This window comes from Centruroides sculpturatus, unplaced genomic scaffold, assembly GCF_000671375.1.
Source record: "Centruroides sculpturatus isolate CEXI.00-Female unplaced genomic scaffold, Cexi_2.0 scaffold879, whole genome shotgun sequence".
Taxonomy (NCBI): domain Eukaryota; kingdom Metazoa; phylum Arthropoda; class Arachnida; order Scorpiones; family Buthidae; genus Centruroides; species Centruroides sculpturatus.
Window position 1 is genome coordinate 295547 of NW_019385173.1, and position 21103 is coordinate 316649.

At 30.6% G+C, this 21103-nt stretch overlaps 1 protein-coding gene across 6 annotated transcripts in view; it reads right to left on the bottom strand.

Annotated features, from left to right (window-relative positions):
• Window positions 1–6327: 6327 nt before the first annotated feature.
• Window positions 6328–21103, bottom strand: part of LOC111635727 (baculoviral IAP repeat-containing protein 7-like) — a 62713-nt gene continuing 47937 nt past the window's right edge. For 5 of the 6 annotated variants that reach the window (XM_023380790.1, XM_023380792.1, XM_023380791.1 and 2 more), the window contains exons 4-8: window positions 20189–20355; window positions 16629–16894; window positions 14002–14153; window positions 12095–12281; window positions 6328–8332 (exon numbers count right to left, since the gene is read on the bottom strand). In XM_023380790.1, coding sequence (XP_023236558.1) covers window positions 12112–12281; window positions 14002–14153; window positions 16629–16894; window positions 20189–20355 — 755 coding nt within the window. In that variant the 3' untranslated portion in view covers window positions 6328–8332; window positions 12095–12111. The remainder of the gene's footprint in view (window positions 8333–12094; window positions 12282–14001; window positions 14154–16628; window positions 16895–20188; window positions 20356–21103) is intronic. The other variant, XR_002758428.1, reaches the window with a different exon arrangement.

Consider the following 21103-nt stretch of genomic DNA (forward strand, 5'->3'; position numbering starts at 1 on the left):
ATCAAGTCTGTCACTTTTGTGCTTTAATGAAAGTGGTGGCATTACAGCTTTTTTTCTGAATTTTAAAGTTGGAGATTTATTTAAACTCTCCACACTGTTGTGCTGCTACAAGGTAAATCTAATTCTTGTTCTATTTTTCTTACGCTGCGTACACACTAGGCGTTTTTACACGCGCGTTTGACGAATCAAGAGTTCTGCATAGGCGTACACACTCAAACGCGCGCTTTTCGCCAAGCGTGCGTTAAACGCGCGTTTATAGATTTTTCTTAAAATGCGCGTTTTGAGTCAGCCGAGCGCTTTGAGATATATGTGCTGCCATGTTACTGTACATTCGATCGCGCGTTTTCGGGTAGAGTGGACGTACGTTGGCCGAAATGGAGAACGATCATTTCGATACTGATCTATTTATTGATGAAATCTAAGAGAACTCAACCATCGTCAAAGGATTTTATAGATATTTTAAAAGAATTAAAAAACTTGGGTTCATTTTGCCTTAATTTTGGATACAACGTCGCAAACATTCCACGTGTCAGTCTATCTCGTAATATTGGGTGCACCCGAAATTCTCTTTGCCTCTGCCATCGTCTTTTATAGCGACGATGGAGGAGGGGCACACAAGCAATTACTTTCGCGTCCATTTCCAAACTGAGCCAGTGCTTATGCTCCACTAAACGCTCGTCTAACGCCGAGCTAACGCCTGGTGTGTACGCTGCTAACGCGCGTTTAACGCAACGCAAAACGCCTAGTGTGTACACAGTTTGTTTTGTGGAGCAAACCTTGATGATTTATCTTCAATCTCGAGGTATAAGCTTGGATTTTGGTACATCTTAGCCACGTCTTTTTGATAAATAATCACCAGCAGTTGATTTTGGATGATTTATATATGCTACAATTTCTCTTATTGACTTGCCTTGTGATTTATAGGCATCAATCTGCCCTTTTTCATAATCAGAGAAATTCTTTGTTCTACCCATTTTAGAACGTTGAACAACATAAAGAATTTGTATTACAATTAGATATGTAAGCTGATTTGCATATTTCAATGCTTGAAACTAAACAATATTCTATTTAAGTCATGAAATGAGTGCCTGTCCGGATAAATATGTAACAGTTTTTTATACAAAATTTTCAAAAATATTATTTTCAGTGACAAAATGTTAATGTTTGATTAAAATTCTTATTTTGCAGTGTGGAAACATGTAAATCCATGTTATTTTTAATAAAACGTTTGTCACTTAATGCAGCAAATTTGGGTTTCACTTTATTTTTTTCGTGCGTTTCAAATATATACGGATAAATTTGAAACACACCTTACTTTCCACGTAAGCGCCGCAAGTTTCAACTTTTCTCGATCACAGTACTTACAACTGACAAAATTTTTCCTACAAGCTTTGGTGTTGGGTAAATAGTAAAATATTTTCTATTGAAATAATTTACTGATTAAAAAAGGGGATGCGAATGATTTTACTGTAGAATGTATTTTTTTTAAAGTTTAGAATTTTATAATTTATCCACAACCAAGTGTATTATTGGCATGATATTAGGCATCCAAAGTCTTGATACTTGAAATTTTCATTTCTTACATTAAGAAATAATAAACACAATTTTAAAAACAATCGAAATTCCTTATACTACTTTTTCAGCGAGGCCGGATGGCCGAGCAGTCAAGGTAGCAGTCTACCGCTCTGGGGGACCCGCGTTCGAATCCGAACAGGTCGAAAAACCCCCAGGAATTTTTCGGGCTCCGTTCCTCACCACCCGGCATCCCCATTGTGGGCCTGGCCGAACCCATAATGGGCTTGCATAGAGGCTCTCCTAGTGCCGACAGGGCGGAAAGAGTTAAAAAAAAACCACTTTTTCAGTTACGATAATTATCTTACTGTATGACCACGAGACTTGATTAAAATCATCTCTTAGTGCCCACGGCAAAAGTACACACATATAGTTTGTTCCAGCGTCATTATTCGTAATATCTGCAGAAAGGGAAGGAAAGACAAAATTTTTATTGCTAGTTTATGAAGAGCTTTATGCAGAGATAGATATAACAAGTTGATTAAGAATGTACTCGTATTCCATTTTTAAGAATTTATAATAATCTTTCAATTACTCAATTTTCTCATTGAAAATTTGGCGTATCGCAATTACCGGGAAATTTGTTACTGTGCTCAAAAACTTCGTTTTACCTTGCATTCCTTTTTTTACAAACGAAAATATTTTATAACTAGCAGATAGGCCCGGCGTTGCTCGGGCAAAAAGTAACGATAGTGAAGATTAAGATAATTACATTATAGCCAATCTTACCCGTTTTCACAGAATGCAAGAATTAGGTCCCCCGTTTTCAGACTAATTAGAGAATTTTTACGTCCAGTCAAACGAACTATTTTCAATTTGATCAATTTTCTGGAACGTTTACAATCGTTCTATTGATATAATCGAACCAATTCGAATTTAAAACGATTCGAACATTTAAAATCGAAATAGAAAATCTTCCACTTTCAACCCCCAAATCTCCCGCACCCTTATAGCTATCGAGACGCGACCACCATAGTGCACGAATGGAGACCTGGGGCTACTACTACATACAAACACCATTCATGTGCGATGTGTACATTTGGCTGAAAAGTGAAATATAGGGACACACACGATATATAGATAAAAATGGGCGTGTGTCCCTATATTTCACTTTTCAGCCAAAACTACACATCGCACATGAATGGTGTTTGTATGTGATAGTAGCCCCAAGTCTCCATTCGTGCACTATGGTGGTTGCGTCTCGATAGCTATAAAGGCGCGGGAGATATGGGGTTTAAAGTGGTTGACTTCGAAGATGTGTAACAATGGAAGTGTTGAGTAACAAAGGAAGTGTTAATATAAAGCGGCATGCAAGATTTACAAGATGCAAGATATGGGGTTTAAAGTGGTTGACTTCGAAGATGTGTAACAATGGAAGTGTTGAGTAACAAAGGAAGTGTTAATATAATGCGGCATGCACGATTTACAGGCGGTTTTTTGCGGGAAATCGAACATATTTTTAGACTCATGTAAAAATTCTCTAATTAGCCTGGAAACGGGGGACCTAATTCTTGCATTCTGTGAAAACGGGTAAGATTGGCTATAATGTAATTATCTTAATCTTCACTATCGTTACTTTTTGCCCACAAATAAAAACCCAGTGAAGCGGGTCTTTGCAGCTAGTATATATATAGATAATAAAATTTTCGGTTTCCTTTGTTGAAAGCGACACACTTGAGAAAAATGATCATTATTCGTATTCAATTTAACTTTGACAAACGTTCATCGAATTAACTTCGATGCAAGCACATTTTGTATTATTGTCTCAGCTTTAGTTCTCCCACAAACTTTATAGTATTTTGATTTTGAAAATTAATTCAAAATTGCCGAACTATTTAAATCAGTATTTAAACAACTATGCTTTAAGCAGTGATAATTTGAGACAATGCAATTATTGTTACTTTATATCATCAGGCGAATTTGATTTTGGCTCTGTGGGCACTAAGAGCATCTTTTTCCAGGTCCCCAATGCCTTCGATGAGATATCGGACAACATATCCAGGACGAGCGCCCACGAGAAATTTATGGGATTTCTAATCACATTCGATTCCGCGTTCCGCAGATGACGACTTTACCGCCTTGGCGAGCGGATGATATCAGCTGACTAAAAGTTTGAAAGCTTTTGACGTTTTCGAGACAATGTTTTCTCCCGTTGGGTTTTAAATGCGAATTTAATATTGCAAACTATAAAAAGTGGAAGGAATCACGGGAATGTGTAAAGACATCTAGGATTTATAGTAGTTTCCTTTGTAATCAATCAATCATCATTAAATGTACTCTACCTCCATAATAAATTTTGTTTCTATTAGTTTATTGCAAATCAGGAATTTATTAATCCATTTCTACAAGTTTTTGTTATTCTACATGCGTCTAATTTAACGAGAGACTAATTTTAAAACTCTCTCTGCACTTTGGACAGTTATTTTTAGCAAGCCCACTATGGATTAGGCCAGGCCAATGAGGCGGCCGGGTGGTGGGGATGGGCCCGACATATCCGGACTGACCACCCTCCGAGGTCTTATGGTTTCTCGTTCAATTCGATCCCTGGTCTTCTAGTGGTAGGCCGTCGTCTTGGCCATTCAGAAACAACATATTCTGAGACCTTTTTAAGTTAATGTTTCTAATTTAAGTTTCAAAATTAAGTATTATAAGTTTTTTAGTATAATATAGGTTTATAAGTTTTTTAGTATAATATAGGTTTATAAGTTGTTTAATATATTTTTAATTGGCATGTATAATAATAATTACACACAGTGGAACCTCGCTTAACGAGCATAATTCGTTCCAGAATCTTACTCGTAATACTAAACACTCGTTAAACAAAACAATTTTTCTCATATAAATTAATGTAAAATATGATAATGCATTCCGCGCCAAAAAAAAAATACTCAAATATTTTATGTATAACGTTTATTCAAAGAAAATTATACAATATACATTGTTAAAGAGCGTCAATCATCATCTTTTCTTCTAGCATGGAATGAACCATCTTGAAAATGCAAATTCGATTTGCAGGGGAAAAAAACACAGATAAAATCTGATAAACATGCTAAACGTTATGCCAAATTCTTGGGCTATGTAAAGTCTATAATTAAATATTAGAAATTAAGTTGACTAGAGTTAGGCAGTTATGCTGCCATCCCGTATTAAATTTTATATTTATTTATAATTAATTTTTAATTTATACATTTATAAAAAATTTAATTTGGAACTGGTCATTAAATTTAATACAAGATGCAGCAAAACTGCCTACCTCAAATTAATCAATTTATAATATTTAATTATAGCCTTTACATTACCCAAGAATTTGGCATATCGTTTGGTGTGTTTATTATATAACGGGCGATGGTTGTTGTTGTTTATATGTTGTTTTATGTCTGAACACAAGTTTGGAAAAATGTGTGATCACGAGCGACACTAATATGCTAGCGGAACGAGTACTAAACAGACTGATGTAGCATGAACACAATCCGGGACTTCCTCTCCTGGTCACTCGTTAAGCGAATCATTTTTGCAATTTATTTTGCTGTTAAGCGAGATTCCACTGTACTATACATCCAATATGCAACACAAGATTTTAACAGGAGGGAATTTTTTTGATGTATTTGATATTTTGAATTAGTAATTGGAGCCAATTACGAAAAAACGTCCTCCTCAATGAATTTAATGAGTAAATCGAAGTTAGGCTTTCAAACAAACTGATTGATCGCCGAGGTTTTTACATACATTAATAGTAGATGTGAGATTTGAGTGTTTCGGTAAAATGAATATTGAACAACATCGACTTCGTACACCACTTCAACCCATTTTCGTACATTTCAGGGTTGGTAACTTTTTGCATAACTGGCCTAATTAATTTTGTGATTTCAGATAATTTCAGCTTAGTTTTTAACAATGTTAAAAGAAATTTTTCTTTACTAATTTACAAAATATTTGGCATAGTAAGAGATGCACAAAAAGAATCACCATATCTAGTAATTCTAAAAGAAAACAAAACATTTTTAGTGAACTTTGTATCAATCTTTTATTTCATTGCTATATTCTAATTACATAGATTAAAACTTAAGTGCTTCAAGGTTTAAACATTTAAAAATAATATTCACAAAAAGTATAATTATCGAAAAATATAATCCTTATAAAAAATCTCTTAAATTTTAACAGTTTTACGTATTTTATTTGAAAAACATGCATGCAATCTTTGCAAATATAACAAAAATTGCATACACGTTTTTCAAAAAAATACATTAATGATGATGCTTTTAAAAATCCGCACATTAAAAACAATTTAAATTGCATTATAATCAGAAATAATGATTTGTTTTTACAAAAATATAATTTTCGACACTTGCACGTACTGTAGTCTGTTCAGAATTTCCTGCCAACTGTTTTGCTTGTTAGTGAATGAGGCTGGGTTCACATCGCCAACAGCAGCAAAAACCGATATTTTTATCGTTGGTCGTTAGAAAGTTAACAAAGATTGGACATTTGCCATTATAACGTTATTGGCCAATCGAGGTGAACTTCCCACAATTCTCTTTGAAGAGGAAGGAGTGGCTAATCTCGTGTATTAAAGAAAGACCATGACTTATGTCCAGAAACCTCGGAGTATATTTGACTCTGCTTATTCACGTATTGAGAGACGAGTCTGGTCTAATCATACTGTAAATTGTGCATACTGTAACACGAAAACTAATGAATAATGTATTCATTCATCGCCAAAACGTTCGCAATTAAATACGCTGTAGTTTTCATTTAAGATCTATGGCAATGTGAATACAGCCTGACGTCATGGGTAATTGGATTGTTATTCTCTAATCCACCCTTGACTGTGGTGAGCCTGTAGTAATCGTATCACCGGAAATTTTATAAGTAATGTTTTTAAATGACGCCGGTCTCGTAGGTTGAATCGGTAAGCATTTCCAAACAGACCCTTCATGCAACTGAATCAATGAAATATTTACAATAAAATAGAGTGGACAATGGATTTTTTAATTAATTATAACAGTGTGCCTTTAACTACAATTAAGCAACTATTATAATTTAATTATAAAATCACTTCTATTTAGATTAGAAATCTTACACTATGTTACAATATAAATTTAATTGATCATATAATTAAAAAAATTATTTTCTGCAACAAATCTAGTTACAAAGACATTTTGACAATGGCGTTTGATCACGTTTTATTGATGAGAACTTTGGCCACAACTTCTCTATTAAAACTGATTATTCTAAATGCTAACTTAAGAATTTGTGGTTCATGAAGCAATTGTAATTTGTGAAGCAACTATACATTATTGCTTCATAAATTATAATGCAATTGTTGTCGCTCTTTTTAGCAAAAACTGAAAACCACTTTATTCTTCACACCTAATTTCAATTGATCATTTTTTATTCCATAACTTAAATATGCAGTTAAGGGATAGGTTTTCAAAGACATTTCTAACATTCATAAAAACTCAAAAAATGAAAATTTGTATTCTCAAATTGGTTATGGACAGAAAGAAATGATCATCCCAGTTGATCAGCAATTTAATTATAAAGGTTTGTTTTTAAATGATCAATGATTAAACAGTAGCAAGGTTGCGGGCAAAGTTTTCAACATAAACGTCTGACGTAGCACCGCCATCCTGCAAGCTTAAAAGTTTGACAATGGCGTTTGGAATGTCTAGCATGATTCCAGCGATGTTCCAAATGCCATTGTCAAACTTCTTACAAGGTCTGATCAAAAAGTATCTGGTCTTGTTTTTTCCTTAAGTATTTGCAAGCTGAGGAGACACTATTCATGTGACCTTAGACCCTACTGCATGTGGGTGAATTTTGATGACCTGGTCATACTCCGCAGTCACTGTCAGACAGCCGGATAGTTCTATATATACGCTGTTAACATTGCATTAGTGATTTAGCGGAACATGATGATGGATCCTGATTTCATGAAAATTATAACAGGGTATGACCCAGAGAAAGGCACAATCATCCCAGTGGAAAATACCACAGTCTCCAGTTGACCAATTTTTTTTTACCACCAGGGTGTAGTTTCAGTACACCCTCATGGAAAAACTGATAGACTTGCAAACCTGACTGTTTTACATGACGTATGAAATGCTGTTAGATGCAAAATACCAGAGCTCACAAAACAGGCTACTGAATCCATGCAATACCATCTCTCTCTCTCTCCAAACATGGCTCCAGCTAACTTTTGGTTCTTTCCCAAACTCAAGATTCCACTCAAAGGAAAAACTTCAGAATGCAGACTCAATCAAGACTAATGCAACAAAGCACCTGATAAAGATACAGATAACTTTGAAAAAAAATGCTTCCAACAGTGGACGCATCACTGGGTGTGTGAATTCAAAAAGGCCTATTTTGAGTTATAGTAGTGTGAACAAAATAGATAGGCAAGATTTTTTCCCAGACTTCAGGTCAGATAGGTTTTGATCAGACCTTGTATGATAGTTTGTAATCATCATCATCATATAATTGTAATGTTTGTTTTTGCAATGAATTAATTGCTGCATAATATAAATTTTGATTTATTCCATAACGAGTAAATGCTAATGGTTTGAATCATATATATTGATGAAAATTAAGTTGAAAACAGATCAACTGATTACAACAAATTTTCAGTATTGTTTCTTAATATCAATAATTATTTTTTTTATTGGAACACAAAATGTCACTCACATAACATTGTAAATCTTCATTTTTTTCAATTTTCTTCCTTTGAGAATAAGTGCTGTCCAAAAGTTCTGTACTGCACCTATCAAAAAATTGCAAAGTATTTCAAGATTATATTATGATTAATTTGGAATAAGAATTCACTTTACATTATTTTTTCTATATACCAATTTAACTTCAATGTCTTATTTTTTAAGAATTATCTTGAAGGACAAAATGTCTTAAGATAAATCCAAACAAAAATAATTAATTGAAATTATAACAGTATTAAAAATTAATACAATAGTTCAGATTATATATAAACGGGAGATAATTTAGAAGAAACTTTTATATCATCATAGACTAAGTTACATTTATGAAATTTAACAAAATTCACTAAGATATAGCTGGTTATTACCTTTTTAGGCTCTAAATCAGAGGGGTCAACCTAATGCTAAATCAAATAAGTCTACGACAGTATTTCTGAATAGAGGGTCTGTATTGACCCATAAGGGGTTGCTAAACTTTGCAAATATAAAATTTAAAATTTTACAATTTTTTTTGCTAAAACATAGGAAGATATCTTTAAAATTACATATGTTAAGGCATATATACAAATATTGTATAAGATTGAAGGGAATTTACAAAAAAAAAATTGTTAAAAGGGTCCATACACAAAGGTTGGGAACCCTAGTCTAAGGTATAGATGGACCAAATTATTTTTAGCTTTCCACAATTTACAGGATCACTAAAACAGGATATAACGAAAAAGCTTGTAAAAATATACATAACTTATTGTAACAAACTTGAGTATATTATTACTGCTTATTTTTCTTTTTAGACATGAATTAACCATTTTAAAATTATCAAACCATGGCACACATTCAGCCAGATGGCTGTAAACAATGAAAAAAGTATGTGTAATTACATTATTACAGTAAATTCCTTATTGCAAATATCAATGGTTAAAATTTCATTTAATTACTAAAATAATTTTCATAAACTTAATTGAAAAAAATTAAAGTTTATTTAGTTTTTTCTACAGTAATATATAAACCAAAAGTATTCATTACATTTTTGTAAATACTATTAACACTAGTAACTATAATACATATTTCCACTAGGAAAATTTATGACGTATCCTATATAAATTATGAAAAAACTATGAAGGATATGGGTGGAAACAATTGCAAGTCAAGTGAAATACTTCACACTACAAAATTTAAAAAAGTTTGTTCAACACTAAATAAATAAAAATTACAGAACATTGAAACAAATGGCAAATCGTACTAGAGTAAAAAAGAAGTGTTTATATTATACATACACAATGCAAGCTAAAATATTCATACTTTTGATAATAAGACATTTTTAATAAATATATATAAATTTATACAGAATGCAGAATACAAAATTCTTTATAAGGATTTATTTCGATCTTGTTTGCTTGTCCCTTTAAAGAACAAAATTTCCAATTTGTATAAAATAGTCTCTCAATATTCAGTTGCACAGATATGAATCAATTATTCAAATGAAATTGGACATTAAGCCCACAACATTTAAACAATATAATTATATTTTTAATGCACAAGCCATATTTCCTGAGAAAACAAAAAAATTTTTACTTGAATAAATATGAAAGCATGAGATTAATATGTAGTTTTACATTCTCTATAGTTTCTATCACAAATGGTTAAAATGGCATTTTGCTAGTTAATAATAGTTTACTTCTATTGGTCAGAATATCTGGTTATTAATATGAAAACAATGTTAGTACATTATATGAACTTTAATGAAACCAGACAGACTTCTGACATTCAAAACTCAACATTTTGCAATTCTTTCTTCTTTAAAGAATTACAATAGCATCAACCTTGAACTACTTTGTTCATTTTACAAAAAACTTATTTACATCCAATTTCTTCAATAACAAAAAAATAAATAAATAGGTAACTTTTGAAATTTAATAAAAATTTCTTTTCATTTGACAGAGTACATTAAACAATAAATCGAGAGACCCATGACTTCTGTCCCATTGTGCCATGTTAGTTTCTCAAATATCAAACACTTAAACAAGACAAGAACAAAGCAAGGAGTTAAATACACTATGCTCAAAATTAAACTTCATTTCATGCAATAATGTAACTAAATGCCATAATGCTAATTCCCTACAAAAAGTAAACAGTTATAATTGGTAAGTTATTACATTAAAAAATATTAATGTACCATACAAATTACAACCTTTGTATCATTTATATTTAAAATAAATATATCATACAAATATTTGTAATAATTAAGATGTTTTTGATGTAGGGAAAAAACTAACTTAGTTCCAATTATGTACTTTATTTTGAAGTCAGTATTTCTTTTCATTATTGTTAGGTTGATAAAGCAGAATTTTTCCATTAAAACAAAAATGCAGAAAATTAGATATTACAAGATACATCATACAAGATTCTTTAGAAACTAAAAATCTTTTGGATAAACCACAGTATGTCAAAGAACGAGTCTTTGTTTGTCTGAAGCAAATTCAGCAATCTGCAGACTACTCACTACAAGCTGGGCAAACCTAATTGCTACTTTGTACTGTGCTTTGACAGTAACAAATGTACACAAACTATATAATAATTTACATATTCCTATATAAAATTACTGCTTTTAATAGCAATATTTTAAGCATCTTGTTTACAATTCAGTGATTTGAAAAATTAGCCTGAGCCAAATAATTCAAAGCATGAAATAGTTTAGGTTTTGCCCAGCTAGCAGTGAGCAGTCTTAGGTTTGCCTGAAGCAAACTCAGCAACGTGCAGACTCACTCTGACATACTGTTTGTCTGGAAAAGTTGTTCCCAAAAAATTGTGACATATGCGGGGATACTGACAATTTTTTGTATTTTCATTTTAACGGAAACAGCTTTGTTTATCATTGTAATAATAAAAAAAAATACTGACTTCATAATGTAAAATGTTTTAAGAATGTGATGAAACTAATTTTATTTCAATTAAAAACGGGTTTTTGTTATGCAACATTTTTATATAAATGAGTTATTATAATTTAATTATTGATTTCTATAAAGTTACCTTAATTATTTCACTTACTCTGAAAAATTAATGCAATAAATTGAATTTGTATTAAGGATTTTAAAATATTTTTTAATTAATAGATTCAGCTGAACATGAATTGGATCATTCAAAAATGATAGAAGTGTATCAAAGCTGTAATTCTTCTAGACTGAACAATCAATTCAAATACAAATTCAGACTCCAGAATAAAATTTAAAAAAATTATTTGAAACAAATTCTTATAAACTTACTGATCTGATAATTTTGTCTTATGTCTATAAAAAACAGGATGTCTTATTCAAATAATTATATTTACAAAATTGATAAAAATGGTATTGATTCATATTCAAATTCTATCCAGAACAAAAATGTGGTTAACTGATTTTTGGATCATCCTGTATTCATATATTTTGAAACAAATTATTAATCAAATTGATATGGTAGATATATTATTTCCTGTCTTTAGAAACATGCTAATTTTTCAAATATTGCATGTATAATTTAATTATTAGACCAGTAATTATTAACATTTTGATAGTTACTTTAAGATAGAATAGCAAATGCTTTCTATAGCAAAACTTGGCCCATTATCAATTTTGCTGGAATATTTTTCAATACACCTCACTTTTCAGTCTAAAGTGACAGTTTTTATATTCCTGATAGATAATATTTTGCATCTCGAAAATATTTAATAAATACTAGTCTAGTTCATTTAGTACCAGTATTTTCCAAAATGTTCAAGTGAAATAATTTGGTAATTTAAGAAATTTCTTAATTACTAAACTTCTATAATCAAAGTAAGTTACATTTTTAAAAAAATTTTTCATGTAAGAAAAGCTCGAACTGTTCCTTTGATTGGTTTTCTGCAAAAAGGGCAATCAGACATTGCTGGAGCACATTGAACACATGCTACAAGATGACCACAGGGCAAGAATAATACTCCAATTTCTTTATCCATACAAATCTTGCACAGTCTCTGTTCTTTTAGTAAATCTGCAATAAAAGGAAAATTATTATTATATAATAAGGTTTTATAAAATAAGCTAAGAAAGTGTCAGTGTCAGTGTATGTATCAATTATTTCAAAAATAAACTACAGGCATATGCCAATATCCAAAATTCTCACTGTGATGAATACTGTTAGTATCTATAGCAATATCAGAATTGAATAATTCCAGGTTTTCCAAATTTATTCAAAGTGAATTTGTGAAATATTCAATAGTCATACTAATAAAAGTGAAAAACAGCAGTAGCATTATTCCCAGTGTGTTTTCATTTTCAGTCATGTTGTGTATTATATTGCAGTTGTGCAGTTCAGCATTTTTATCATAATTTCGTTGCTATCTTATCGTAATGAACCGTATGTTCATTATAAGATGTTCACTGTATTGTTTCTTTTCATTATTAATCTATTTTTATTTAGTAGTATTTTAATACAAAATATATAGTATCATTACAAAATATTCATTGCCGTCTACTGCATATAAAAGAAAATTCAATTCATCTACAATTTCTAACATATATACTAAAACTTATTTGTTATATTGTTTACAAATACATCCTTTTATGATCTCATTAAGCATTTGTTAATAAGTTACTTGAAATTTGAAATATTTAATATGCTAAAATCATGGATTGCTTGGTAAATAGATTTTTTACAGTGTTTTAATAACGGGAAAGTTGGGGTTATTTGGATGAAAAATCCTCATCCAAAATTGATATTTGAATCTTTTTCAGGAACACCAGAGATTCAGATAATGGAGTATAGCTGTACTTAATACCAGTATTAACCACAGTGATGTAATTCTCAGACATTACAAATTGTTTAATATGTAATATCTTGGTAATACGATTGAATTTTTGCAACTAACAAAGAAAATATTATAGAAGTATTCTATAAAAGGTAGAACACCAATGGAAGCAAAAAATATTTATTGAAATTTCTGGCCAAACTGAAAACAAGTTTCTTATTTTCACAAGCTGAAAAATTTAGGAACATTCCATCTTTCACAGTAATAGAAAGTATAAAAAAAAGTACATACTGAACAGACTGAAGCTGTCAGAAAGACAAAAAGTTGTTCATTAGATACATTTAGACTTTGTTACTATTATTTATTGATGCATTTATATACTACTACATTTTCAGTATGCTGCATATTGTATACAAAAATGGATTAGACAAATTCAGTGTTTCCAGACATTGTTTAAAATGTTTTCCCCTCATTCTTGCTCTTTTTGCCTTGTAGATAAGAGGGTCTTTCTTCACATCTACTGTGGGTTTGATCAGGCACACATTGGGGTAATATGTGACTTAGCATCCTTAAAAAACATCTGGAGTAGCTTACCTGGATTCAATCTTAGCTCCTCAGAGCAGTAAGTTGAAGCCTTAATTGTCTCAGTCATCCAATTTGAAATAATGTTTTACTAGTTGCTATGCATATTTTTGTATAAATATATTACTTTTGAAGCTATACATAACTAATGTTTTTTCTTAGCATGTAATGTATCATAATATACTTCTTAACATTTCAAAGAGAAAGCAATATTTGAACTCTGTTTAGAAATCATTATTGATACTTATTTCTTGTTACAGTAATAAATTATAATTTGATTTATACTAAAATTACATCACAAAACTCATAACAATCAAAACACCAAAGAAAAAATAAATAATTTAAAAATCTTAAATGCTTGATATTATTTAAAAAGTTTACCATCGATAGAAGCAGATCCACTAGCACTTTGTCCAGAAACAGAAAAACATGATGGTTGAACATCTTCGGAAGGACTTGTTGAAGGTCTAACTGTAACATTCATTTCTTTGTTTACTTCCATAGGTTCTTCATCAATATTTGTTGATTCATTGCTATAGATAAGAGTAAATAAATAATACTGTTAATATGTTAGAACCACAACTAAACAACATAGTATGAGCTATGCTTTAATGAAGTATATAAAGAACTTCACCCTACAGAATGATAAAGAGAAGACATCTTTGGACATGAACAGTCTACAGAATTCCAATACACAATAGAACAGATTGCAACACTAATAAAGAGGCTCTAATTTATCAACTATTTTCTGATAAAATGGTCAATTTGTAAAATTCTATCAGTTTAACAGTTAAATTTGACTCCAAATGCAAAAAATGAATGTACTAACAATTGTTTCGTTGCCAACTTACTGATGAGTTGGCAACTAAATCTTTAGTGCTTAATGACAAATTAAATTTTCCTTTTCTCTATTTCAAAAAGCAGAAGTTTCACTGCATGAAAAATAGGGCATATCGTAAATTTTCAGTTGTAGTGATTAAAACAATGGCCAGTACAAGCACTCTCATTCAAATAGAATGTTCCATTTGTCAACTAAAATGTCACTTGACAAAATCACTACTGTAGTCTAGGAATTATGAATTAAGACAAATCGCCAAACTGTCCAGCATAGTTCTATGATATGATTTTTTATTTATTAAAGTTCTTTAAATAAGATAAACTGTAAAGTGGTTTCAGTTATTTAAAAACATCTTAATATATAAAAATTAAATAAACATGAGTATACAAATAAATAATTGACTTTAAAAAACTGCATCTATCTAAATTTACCAGTACATATATTGAACTACCTATATTTTTACTAATGAATTTTATTCTGTTTACCAAAAATGCAATCCCATACTCTTCAGAGTATATTGAGATAACAGCATGTTACATCAAAGAACTAATTTCCAATCATCAAATAGACAAATGAAATAAATACAAACATTACAAACACTGCTAGATGCAAATTAACATCGAATGGAGTAAAATACAAACACATGAGCCTCTTCATCTTGGAACCAACCACCAAACTGTCAAATTTATAAGATCTATAAGAGAAGCTTAGAAACTATAATCAAATGTACACTCAGACAACTTACGATCTTGGAAGTGACTAGAACACTAGTTAGCCACAATGAAGTTCTGTTAAAATAACATCCCCCATTTTAATTTTATAAACATGCTGTTGATAATCCTCCTTGTCTTTATTTTATGCTCTCTTATTTTATTTTGTACACAATTTATCTAAACATTCTATTTGATTCCCAGAGAAGCATTCATTTTTTTTCTTTTCCAAAGAGAGATTATATATGTTTCAAGTATCTTTAATCAATCAAATTTTCATAAGTGGGTGGGAGAAAGAAATTAAATTCCTGGGTATTTATTTCACAATATATTAATTTATCATCATCTAATATAAGTTTGAATCTTATTGCTATATTACAATCAATACACAAATCAGTATTAATAATAATCTGTACAGAGGTATGCCTCACTTTACAGCACTTTTCAATTATGCTCAAGTATTATTTTTAATGCTTGCTTACCTTGCTTGAGAGGTATAGTTAGCAATATGATTCTGTAGTTCTTAAAACATTTTACTTTTGCATTTTTGTGTACTTGACAAATGATGTATAAATATGTTTCTAGGCTTATACAGGCAAGTGTGGGAGGAGAAAAGCTAATTTGCTTTATAATGGTGGTTTAAAACTTGTCATGTTAGCAAGATATGCCAGTATATATTAAATATTTAGAGAAATATTACAAGTGTGCTTTTTGTAAATTAGATTTAAAAATAAATTTCAATTATTTGATAATTTTTTTTCATTTGTAGTATTTCATTATACTCTAAGAACTGATTAGCAAGGTATTCAATAATGAGATACTTGTGAATTGAGGTTACACTGTCTTTATCCAAAAACTAATGTTGGGACAATCATCCTTCTCAGAATTTTACCACAAATACTTAGTTTTATACTTAAAATGGAAGTATAATATTTTGAATTCATTTCTCTTTAAAATGAACATGACTATTACAACAGATGTTAGATTTTCAGATTGTCTTAAAAAATGAAACATTAAAAAAGAAAATTGGAAGATTTGGTTGGTTAGTTAGATTTGAGGTGTATGGTACAAGAGCCTCACTAGGCCAAAAAGTACCAGATCTAGACATTTAGGAATTTCAATATCTCTTTGGTTGTTTTAAGAATCCACATCCAAGATTTTTTTTATAGTAGTATTTTTTTTTACTTTGAATTAGTAGCATTATTTAAAAGAAAAAAGTTTTCACTAATCCAAACAACCTGTACAATAATTAGTTTATATACAGCATTAAATAATTTAAAGATAATATTTCAATTCTTAATTCTTATTTGAAATCAGAATTTTCAATGACAGTATTAGTATTTTATAACACATTTCATGGATATGGATGATTTATACCAGGTTTAAATTAAAAGAAAAATTTAAATGTGGTATAATAAATTTATAAAAAAAATTATAATCAAAACCCACTCTTCAATTACCTTGCATTATTTTCCATTTCTTGTTGTAAATTCAGTACGGTTTCACATAATTCATCTGCATTCTCAAAGTTTCCATCACCATTTTGTACTCTCCTTAATAAAACTTCTCTAATCATATGAGGAGGGAAAATTCCAGGTTCAATTGCTGCTTTTACAATATCAGATTTCATATATTCATCTACTTGACGTTCAACAGTTAATGAAAATTCAGAAACATGTAACACTTCATTACTTGTTGATTCCATGTTAACTTCACCACTTGATTTCTGTAATGTAGTATTGCTAAGCATTATATTAAAGAAAAATGTTTTAAAAACTAAATTAGAATAATTGAGATGATACATAATGTTATATCAAAGTGACAATGATTTATTTATTATTTACATATTTTCATAATATGAATTAAGTATTCTTTCAATATTGTTTCTAAGTTGTGAAAATCAGCATTACTTAATAACAAAGATTTTATTTTGAGATCACTTTATCTAATGTATTTCAGAGCACTTAATTTTTCTACTGATAAAACAGTTTGAGGTACTGATAGTTTTCATCAATTCTTGCAGTTTTGTTTNATATATTTTTTTTTTACTTTAGTAAACAATAAGTAAAGATTAGCAGAAGTACAAAATTTTAACTGATATAATATGAAAAAATATAAAGTATACTTTTTGAATTGTTTTCATTTGAATTTTTTAATTCATATTCTAAAAGAATATTTTATGTTCTGAAGAAAGTCAAGTCTGAATCAAAAACATTTAAATAAAACATTAACACAGTACAATCTTGGTAATCTGACATACACGGTATGGCAAAAAAGTAATGAGACAAGTTTTTTTGCAACAATTTTATTTTTATACATTAATGTTATCCCTTTCAAAGTAGTTCCCTTGGGCAGTTATACATCAGCAGAGGCAGTCTTCATAGCAGTGCTGGAAAGCTTTAACTGGATTTGCCTGCAGCAATGCAGTGTCATCTTGGTACTGTTGATAACATCCAAAGGATGTTATCAACAGTACCAAGATGACACCCTTTCAAATGGATCTTGATCTTGTGGAAAAAAAATGTCAAACAGACTAGAGATCAGGTGAATAGAGGCCTGGGAAACCATAGGAATTTCTTTTTCTGTCAAAAACTGGTTGATGGAGATGGCTGTGCAACAGGAAGAGTTGTTATGGTGTCCACAATGTCCCATCTGACTTGAAGCACTCAATTAGGGTTTCTTTCCCGGGATTCCCGCCATTTATTCCCTACGAGAAAAATCCCGGGAAATTTTATTTTCCTGGAAAATCTCGCATTTCAATAATAATTTATCATGTCAGGTTTTCTTTCTATTTTTTATTATACAAAAAGTTGCATCTTGAAGACTCACCTAAGAGAGAAATTTTGAGGTTTCTTGCTGCATATTATTACCTACGTTTTACAAGTCTCTACTTGTTAGTTCATGTAATATCTATGTATTGTGTTTGCGCATCATTGAACAGCGGAGACTTGCTGAAAGTAAATATCACTCATCGCACTTTAGTTCATTTTTTATTTCATCTTTAGAAATAAAATAGTATTTTTTTTCGTAATCCTTAAAACTCCCAATGAAACGCTTTATTTTACTTTCATTTTATAATGTAGGAGAACATAAATTAATTGAGCCTAACATGTCCATATGGGTGAGATTGGCCTTATACTTTTAGTTACTTACTAGAAAATAAATTATTCAAATTTATGATATTCCTGTATGATCTTTTTTATTCATATAAAAATTCTATTTTACTATCTCATCCTGGAATTTCCTGGAATTGCGGGAAAAGAAATTATTTTTCCCGTAATCCCGCTGGAGGCAAATTTCCTGGGAAATGAGAAACCCTACACTCAATGTTAGTCAACAGTCTAACCTAACAAGAGCCCCCAACTCATTCCACATTTTTCACAGTTCTTGATGTTGAATGCCTCCCTGAGTAAGGTTTGTCTTCTACTGCTTCTAGGCCCTCCAAAAAATGCTTTGTGCCACTGAAAAACTTGTACTCACGATAAGGAATGTTTCTCCATAGGCCTGTTGTAACTTTTTGTNGGTATTTCGACAAAATTCAATGGACTTAAATTGATTTTGAACACGTAGAAACACTTTTGCGTTGCACGTAATATTTGTTTTCGCAAAAAATTCATCTGGCCCATTAGTCCCCCCCTTAATCAGATTCTAGATCTGCCGCTGGTCAAGGGTGTCATGATTTGTTATTTTTCAATTAGGTACGCCACTCAATGAAAAAGGTTGAAAAACACTGGTCTAACCTAACAAGAGCCCCCTAACTCATTCCACATTATTCGCAGTTCTTGATGTTGAATGCCTCCCTGAGCAAGGTTTGTCTTCTACTGCTTCTAAGCCATCAAAAAAAAAAAATGCTTTGTGCCACTGAAAAACTTGTGCTCACGATAAGGAGTGCTTCCCATAGGTCCGTTGCAACTTTTCATAGGTCAAACTTGTGGGTTCACCAAGCTTAACACAAAATTTGAAGGCATAACATTGCTCCAAAAATTTCACTATTCTGTTTTCTGTAATGCAATACAAAAACAAAACTCCACTTATGCTCTCTAGGATTGTGTAGTTACTGCATGAGGTTGAAACTGTTACTGAGTGTCCAGGAGGGACTGATGTACAAGCTATGTGAAGGGAAGTGCACAGTGTTGCCAGATTGCTCTCAGTGATGCTAATCTCATTACTTTTCTGCCACACCTCATATATTGGATTGGAACAGTGCCTAATTAAGGAGATGGCCAGATTAAAGGTAAAATTTCATGGTTTAGTCATTCAAAAAGAAAATGTTTATTTACATATTAGTACTTTTTATTAATAAAACACATGTATAGAATAGCAAAAAAATATGAAAGAGCAATCGAAAACTAAAATACATGTAAATTTAATGGGAAATTAAGCAATCTTGGAAAATTAACTGGAAATTGCAGTCTTTTTGATGAAAAATTTTGGAGGAGGACCGAATTTTATACTTACACACTTTACATTATAAAATACTGTACTATTTTTGAGCAGCCTGAGATGACAAGCCTAACAAACTTTAATATTGTGCCAAAGCTCAAGTGTTTAAGCTTGATATAATGCCATATTTATTGGAAAGATATTGAGATTTATTGGCAATTGGAGTTTGAACTGGTGGTAAGCTTGACTACAACTTGGAAACAGTACCAATATCCAGATTTGACTAGTACTGGATTACTGGCTGAGTCAAACCAGTGATCATTAGAATTACCAAGAATATACATAAAATTCTGATGTTTCACTTTATTTTAAAACAAAGTATTTGAACATTAATCTATAACTGCAGTTGTTACTTGCAATAGATATGTTTTAAGCTTAAAAGCATTAAAACACAACTAACAGTAAAGTTATATATCAGACATAACTATATGTCAAATATATGAAAACTAATTTGCTGTTTGTGTATTTTTAAGTGTGGTTAGACATTTATCATCTGCAAAGTGGATCAATTCATTTTCAATGTGTAAATTTTTAATACTGGTAATTTGATTTTATAAGCTAAATCACTATTACTTACCCGAGAGGGACTATTCAGACAAGCTTCTACAAAGTCATCTCCTTTATTTAGTCGTACATATGCACAGTTTTGAAACCATCTTGCGTGCTCCACCCATGGATCATCGCCCTTTTCCCAATTACATAACCCACCATCACAATAAAAGCATCTTGTGTAATCCTTAATACCTATAAAAATTTTTATTTAAAAATCAAATATCAAGATACAGTAGACTAACTTTATAGTGATCTTTAAAGACTCAGTCAAAAATTTATATCAGATTTCTCCAATATTTTTTTGATTCTGGAGGAAAGATACTAATTATGTAATGCAATTTCATATCTGCATAAAAATATTCTAAAAACTATTTACTAAAATTATATTTCTTTTTAATTTTCAAAATTATTTTAAACATTATATAATGTTTCATACTTAAGTAAAAAAAATTACAAAACATAATTCATTATGAAATCATAATAATGCAATATTTATGTACAATAAAATTAAACTAATTTTTTTCTAAATTAAAAAGGCATAGTTTTATCTAAGAGGTGGTTCATTTTTACTTTTGTTCTGAAAGATTGCTTTAATTAGATTATAACCATTTATCATGTTATAAAGGTGAAATTTAAACATTTTGAAAAAGAACTTTATTGAAAATTAACTCAACACTTATAGTTTAGCCTGGTAGATAATCACCAATACAAATCACATCTCGCCACCTTTACTGCAAACTTTCAACTTTGTGAACATAGAATGGCTGGGGATATTCTTTGAAAGAAGTCAAAGTGTTGGGTATCGTCTTAAACCATTCTTTCTCAAAGTGGGCAATAACGCCCCCTTGTGAGTGCTGGCGGCTTTCAGGGGACAGTAGAAGGCTCAGTGATTACATGAGTTTTATTTCTTCTCGTTGAAACATTCTTTGATCTCAGAAAT